Source organism: Pinus tabuliformis, chromosome 3_2, assembly GCF_031772625.1.
Source record: "Pinus tabuliformis cultivar Carrire ecotype Pingquan chromosome 3_2, CPIR1, whole genome shotgun sequence".
NCBI classification, from domain to species: Eukaryota; Viridiplantae; Streptophyta; class Pinopsida; order Pinales; family Pinaceae; genus Pinus; species Pinus tabuliformis.
The window spans coordinates 1,166,420,316-1,166,428,195 of NC_142302.1; the positions used below are offsets into that span (position 1 = coordinate 1,166,420,316).

Below are 7,880 nucleotides of genomic sequence, written 5' to 3' on the forward strand. Positions count from 1 at the left end.
GGGAGGATGACTACAATCTTGGTGACTCTTGGAAACCCCTTATCCATTGGCTTAGTCAATCATTGACCCTCTTCTCTCTCTTTTAATTTAATTCATTATCTTTCAATTTGTTTTCTTAGATTCCTTGTTCTCTTACACCCCTTTTCCCTCTCCTCTTGTCCTTCCCCCAACCCCCCCTAAACTTTCAATTTAATTCATTATCTTTCAATTTATTTTTCTTAGACTCCTTATTCTCTTACACCCCTTTTCCCTCTCCTCTCGTTCCCTCCCCCATAAACTTTAAATTTAATTCGTTATCTTTCAATTTATTTTTCTTGGGCTCATTGTTCTCCTACACCCCTCTGTCTCCCCACTCTCTCTAGACTTTTAATTTCATTCATTATCTTTCAATTTATTTTTCTTAGGCTCCTTGTTCTCCTATAACTCCCTCTCCGCTCTCCCCCATCAATATTTTGCTAATTATCAATTGATACATTTGGTAATTGCCTATTCTCTCTAATTTCTTAAAAATCTATCATCATTATCATGTTAATATATTTTTTGGTTTTCCCTTTTCTTATTAGTACATCTTCTAATTCTTTTTTCTCCTTTCAAATTTATTTTTATATAGTCCCTCATTTTATATTAAATGCCTATTATTAAATTAATTTTATTATTAATAAATTAATTAATATCTAAGTCTATTATAACTCAATTTCCTCATCCATGTATCCATTGGATTTTTATTTTTTAATTTTCAAATTTCTTTACATCATGCATTAAACATTTTATTTAATAATATTATTTTATTATTAATTCACACTATTATTAATAATTTTGCTATTTTTAATGATTTATTATTTTAATAATTAAAAGTTCAAATTTCTTTAAAGATCTATTAATTAATATTATTATTATTTTATTATTAATCCACACTATTACTAATATTTTTGTTATTTTTAATGATTTATTATTTTAATAATTAAAATTTAAAAGAATTAATTAATCTTTATTTTAAATAGTTATTATGTTATTTCAATAATTAATTAATTTTTATTTTATTTTAATAATTTATTATTTTAATTCAACTATCAATTTTCTTTAATCAAAGATTAAAAATCGAATATTTTATTTTATTAATAGTTTAAAATCCCTATATCATAATCTCAATCAATTGATATTTATAATTTTCAAGATATTAACATTCATATTACTATTATCACAACTCGATATTTTATATATTTATTTAATCATTCGGGTGTTCTATTCCAATCGATTATGGTTTGCTTATGTTTGTGATGATGGGTGGTGAGTTCACCCAAAACTTTGTACGACTCTAAAATTGTACACATTTGAAATCTAAAAATTGACAGCCAACATAATGACCGGCGATGAAAACATACAGAGAATGAAGATAACTTTGAGTTAGTCATTTGATAGGTTTACCCATGTTATTGCATAGCCCATGTTAAATGTCATGATATGATAGGTTTACCCATGTTATTTTATTTAAAAGTTTGAAGAAATCTATTATGAAATACAAGAATACTAACTTAGATCCATATTAATGTTTGACTTGATCCTTTATATCAAAATTTAAAATGAATTAGGCTAGTATATAACTTTCAGAATTGTAAATGTATAGTCATATGTAACTTCCAAAAAAACATAAATAACTTTCATTTCAAATCAATTATAAATTATAAATTATAAATGAATTTAATTAAATAAATTTCATATCATAATATTTTGAGTAAAAATAATGGAGTTTTTAAGTGCTAGTTTTTGAAGTTCCCTGTGGATTTTTAATAGGAATCTGGCGAAAAAGATTGTGGCCAATCAAGATTTGTGTTGTTTAAAGTGGATTTTTGACTACATTCAACACCCTCAAAAATCTTTTAACCTTTCAATTGTGAAAAATTTACTTGTCAAACGTGTAATTTCAATAAATCAATACCAAATTCTAAACAAATTAAATGAAAAAAAAAATCCAAAAAATTAAAAACTAAAAACACATTTCCTCCTCATTAATTTCTAAGCTTTCACTAAATAATACAGTTGTTTATCCAACATAAATATGTAAATGGAATTCAGATTTCCCAAACTGTCTCGAGATGCAGATTCTGTTGGATTCATCGTTAACTTGCTGTAGGGATTTGTTACTCGAAATTAACTACTAATTTATGATCGAGGATTTGTTCCTCGAAATTAACTACTAATTTATAATCGAGATTTGTCAAAACTGTGTAGAGCTGTATTTTAAATTCGAAAAACTCGAGATAAGTCACAGAAGCATTCACCTGGAATCCTCGAAATCCACTTACTCGGATTTCCTCAAAGCGGCATGTCTGAATGAATAATGGAGGGATAAAATATTCTTCATTTTAAAAACTCGAGATAATCGGAGAAGCATCCAACTGGAATCCTAGAAATCCACTTACTCGGATTTCCTGGAAGCGGCATGTCTGAATGAAGAATGGAGGGATAAAAGACATTCGGTATATTTAGAGTTAGTCAATGGATTATTTGCGTCGAAAGTCATTCGGTAGAAGACTTTTATTTTAAACCTCCAATGTAGGGGTCCCATGGCTGCCCTTCAATCAATTGATTCACTTGATTTATTCCTCAATTTCAACGGCCACCTGTTGGCAACGGTTCACAGAGTCCGAGACCGATCATGGCGACGCGGTCTACTCCCGAATTTGCGAATTGTTGTATAAATAATGACATCTTTCCTGCATTTTCCAGCACTTCTCCCCATCGCCTGCAATTGAATCCGTTTTCGAACCCATAGAGGTGTGCCTGTGTTTGGATATCGAGTCCTGCACATGCGAATTTAAGATCTAAACAAGCGGAATCGAATATGTGTAACGTCCCTCCGTCTATTTCCAACTTCGGCCTAACTTCGTTCAGGCTAGCGATATCACTTGCGAATCGCTGGCTCTTTTCTGGTTTCTTCGACTACTACATGCTCGTGCACTTTCTTTAACCGTACACTTCTTCCAATTTTATCTTTTTTATCTTTTTTCTCCCAGATCCGACAAAGTTATACCAGCTATGAACATGGATGAAGATGCCAAGGGTTTGAAACTGGGACAGAAGTTTGTCAAGCTCTGGAGAAAATTTCTTCCCTCAAAGAGCTCGGGATCGCATTATACTCCAAATAATCAAACTCAGCCGGCTGATCTTTGTAATGGCCATACTTTCAGCCGTACGACTTCCCTTCCTGCAACCACGCGGTTTGAAGAGGTTCAGTATCTGCATACAGTTCAGACTAAAGCCTCTGCCAATTTCTTGAATCTTCTGGGTCGAACTAAACGGCATATCGGGCGCCAATTATCTTGTCGGAATTCTAGTTTTGTTGAGGGGCTGCAAGAAAAGAAAACTCAATATCCTCCCAAGGATGTTCCCAAGGGCTCCGTGGCCGTTTATGTGGGAGACGAGCAGGAAGAACAGACACGCTTTGTGATCCCCATCTTGTATTTTAACCACCCACTTTTTCTCCATTTGCTGGAAGGAACGAAGCACGTCCATGGCTTCGACAACAATGGCGTCCTCACGATTCCTTGCCAGGTTTCTGATTTCGAGTATCTACGGTGGCTTATTGAGAGAGAAAGCGCAATCAACAGTGGGATTTGAACCTGGGTTATAGTGCTGTGACTCGTGCCCTGGCTTGGAACCACAACCAGGCAAATGGGTAATACTTGTTAGTTTCCGAATGAGCATTCATGCAATTCTTCTTCACATTTGATCTCAGGGCCTAATAGAGAAATATTTTTCATGCAATTCTTCTTCACATTTGATCTCAGGCCTAATTGTAGAGAAATATTTTTCAATTTTACATGTATTATATTAATTGAATAATGGATCTCAGGGCGTAATTGTAGAGAAATATTTTCCAATTTTACATGTATGATATTAATTGATTAATTATTCAGTTGTTGAATAGATATAATGATGTGTAAGATGTGTAGGGTTGGAATTTCAAAAAAGACTAACCCGTCAAATTTGACTTTTTTAGAGTTTCCAACTTGTTTTCATAGTTTCAAAGCAGATTTTTGACGATTTTGTAATTTTTTAACATGTATTTGAAGGGCAAATCACTCTATAACGGGCAATTTGCCCGTCAAATTCCAACCCTAGGTGTGTAAAGTTGTTCATCATCAAAGGTGAAATTTTGCTCATGTATGCTAAAATTAAAATTTTAAAAAATCTAAAATTAAATAACTATATAAAACATTTAAAAATTTGCACATAAAGCACTAGATACCTCAAATTTGCAATCCATATTTAAGATGGATCTATACTGGTTTATTAACATAGTCTTTCTCCTTCTTTTTAAAAGCTTAATATGTCATTATGTTACCACTATAAATTGATTCTGAATAGAGAAATAATAATAATAATTTTTTTCAACTATCTTTTAGATAATTATTTCTTTCAAATTATTTTTTTAAATAGTTATCTATAATATTTTTCTAAATAAAATAATAATTTACAATATAAATTTTATAATCATTTCCCTTTAATAAAAAACCAACCTAGATCACGTGCAGGGGTTTGGTCTCATGGTCAGCGAACGGTCTACTAAGTCGTTCGTGCCGCTGTGCAGGTCACGGGTTCAAGTCTCGTCTTACCCTGAGGGGCCGTTCCTTGCGGGCTGGGCAGTTCCTCCTAGCTGTTATAGTGGCAACCGGTGGGATTCGACCCCGTGTAACACGAGTACGATACCACCGTCGTTGCCGATTCAGCGAGATATCAAAAAAAAAAGAAACAACAACCAACCTAGATCCATTTTAACCCCCGATCTATCAAGGGCCCAGAGAAGAGATCAAATCTCTCGAGGTGCAAGTCTCTTTTTTGAGTGCATAACTTGAGGAAAGGTTGCCGAGAGAGAGCAAATCTGTCGAGGTGCAAGCCTCTTTTTTGAGTGCATAACTTGAGGAAAGGTTTGCACCTAGAGAGATTTGATCGCTCTCTAGGCTTGATAGATCCAGGGTTAAGATGGATCTAGGTTCGTTATATAATATTATATAATATCTATATTTGTATATATGTGTCTCTTTATTATGCACTCTCTCTATCTCACCCCCCAAACATACACACTCTCTCTCCATATCTATCTCCCGCTCTCCCTCCTTCTCCCTCTCTCCCTCTCTTGCTTTCCTCCCGCTCTCCTTTCTCCCTCATTCTTTCTCCCTCTTTCCCTTATCACTCTCTCACTCTCTCCACCTTTCTCCCTTTGTGTCTTTCTTCTTCCCTCCCTCTCTCTCCCCCTCCAACTCTGTCTCTCTCTCCCTCTCTCTCTCTCTCCTTCTCTCTATTGGGTCCTATGTCTCTTCGTTCCTCTCTCCCACCTCCCTTTGTCTCACCCCCATCACTCTCTCTCTCTATCTTCCCTCTAACTCTGTCATTATCTCCCTCCCTCTCTCCTTCTCTATATCCCCTCCATCTCTTTGTCTCCCTCTCTCTCTTCTCCTTCTCTCTTTATTTCTCTCTTCTGTCTCTTTCCTCCTCTCTCCCTCCCCATCTCTCCCTTGTCACTCCCTCTCTTTCTCCACCTCTATCTCTCTGTCTTTGTTCTTTCCTCCCTCTCTCTCCCCCTCCAACTCCATCTTTGTCTCTCTCTCTTTCCTTCTCTCTATCCCCTCCTCTTTTTCTTCCTTCGTCTCTCTCCCTCTCTCTCCCCCTCCAACCCCATCTTTGTCTCTCTCTCTTTCCTTGTCTCTATCCCCTCCTCTTTTTCTTCCTTCATCTCTCTCCCTCTCTCTCCCACCTCCCTCTATCTCTCCCCCCATCGCTCTCTCTCTCTCTCTTTTCCCTCCAACTTTGTCACTATCTCCCTCCCTTTCTTTTTCCCTCCCTCCCTTTCTTCCCCCTCTCTCTTAAATTTGATTCCATGATATTATGTTTAAAAAAAAAAAAAAAAGAAGAAGAAAGAAAGAAAGAAAAAATCAATTGGTTATAAAATCTTAAACTTATATTTTGGAGCAATCATGTCAAAGAAAATACAATAATGAAAAACTTAAAACAATCATGCACTATCTTTCCTTTATTATTGTTAGTAAATTTGTTTGCGCTCATCACTTGGATCCTTAGTTAAGATGGATCTTTGCTTGTTCTTAGTAATATTATTCATATTATATATATTTCACATCTTTATATATAAAAGTATTCTCATTTTTAATTTTATTGAAACTTTGATTTAATTTCTATGGGAATCTTTTTAGTAGTCTTCATGATAGAGGGTTTAGATATATCTCAAAAGTAATGATAACCTTTTTCTTTTTAGATTTACTTAAAAAAAGTTATAAAATTAAATTAAAATAAAATATTTTGATTGTGAAATAAGTTATGCTTTTTTGGGCATGTTGTGTTGATGAGCCATGGTATTGTAACAAAGCCTATTTATATGTTAATATTATCCACACTAAAGTGAGGGTGAATATTCATGATTAAAAATCATGTCATATTGTTATAAAATATTTTGATTGTGAAATAAGTTATGGTTTTTGGGCACGTGGTATTGATAAATCATGGTATTGGCCCATGGTATAGTAACGAAATCAAAATATAACAAATTGACTTTAACTTTAACTTTTTATTATTATTTGAGCCAACATTTAAATGTTTTTATATTACTTTTAACTTTTTATTTATTACTTTAACTCTTTTTATTACTTTTAATGTTTTATTTTATTTACCCCTATACTGAGCCTACATTAACATTACATTAAATTTATTAAATGTTAAATGTTAAACATTTACACTTGACATCTACTCCATACTGGGGACAATCAAAGTTTTTACATATCTCAGATATAGTTATAATGAGAAACATCTATAAAAAGTTGGAAAAAAAATCTATCTAATATAGTTTTTCCACTTGAGTTATTGAAATATAAAGCTTGAAATGGAAGCAAAGGCATTAACACCTAGATTTTTTCATGTCTTAAAAAAGGAAAGAATAATTGAATTAAATGCTTAAGTGTTATAAATAATTAACATTTTTAAGATCACAATATAAAGATATAAATAGTATCATGATTTTAAGATAATATATATTTAGAATATTTAATAATTTAATAAACAAAAGATCATACTAATTTGGGTTTATAGGACATAAGGAAGAATGTTTGTCTTACTCGAAGAATATAGGCCTACTTTCAATGATTGGGTACAAGAAGGATAGATCTCCTCACCCAAGCCATGGTTTTGAGTAAAAAACTAGAAATTTAGCTTCTAAGTAATTTTTGTTGAGTCAATTGATTACTAAGGAAATGCTAAACCATGAATGATTTTAGAGATTGGACATAAAATGGGATGGGTAGCCTCAAGCAAGACATGGTTTCAAATTAAGAACCATGGATTTAGTTCTTAATCCTTATTAGGCTCGTAGTCCACTCACAAGAACATAGACATCAACATAAGACTTAAAGAAGAAATGTTTGCCCTAATAAAGGCATGTCAGTCCAATTTTAAATATTGGGAATAGCAAGGATGGGTTTCCTAACCCTGGCCATGGTTAGAGGTGAAACCCCCGGATTGAGCATCTAAACATTGTTTTTCAAATCCACAATGTCTTGCACCCTAAACCATTATAAATGCCCTACAAAAAAAAATATTTCCCTTATGAATATAGTCTCAATTTCAAAAATTGAATGCAATAAAGATGAATCTCTTGAATAAAACAATGAAATTCTCAACTATCCCCTTATTTTCTCAATGTAAAAACAATTCATTACTCTTTAAATTAAACTCAGATTGTAAATATGCCGAGCACTCCTCAAAGTTTGCAAATTGGTTTTAGGTTCTAGGTCTTTCATGTCACCCATAAGGCATGCATATACATCCTTATCTCCTTGTTCAAAAATCCGAGTCTCTTTAGTCATATCAAAGCG

General features: G+C 33.3%; 1 protein-coding gene across 1 annotated transcript; it reads left to right on the forward strand.

The window, feature by feature from the left end:
* The first annotated feature begins 2,538 nt into the window (after nucleotides 1-2,538).
* On the forward strand, nucleotides 2,539-3,829 carry LOC149184863 (auxin-responsive protein SAUR36-like). The gene has a single exon (XM_089418996.1). It carries the CDS (start codon nucleotides 3,037-3,039, stop codon nucleotides 3,616-3,618), a length of 582 nt encoding a protein of 193 aa, XP_089275122.1. The 5' UTR covers nucleotides 2,539-3,036; the 3' UTR covers nucleotides 3,619-3,829.
* Nucleotides 3,830-7,880: the final 4,051 nt, after the last annotated feature.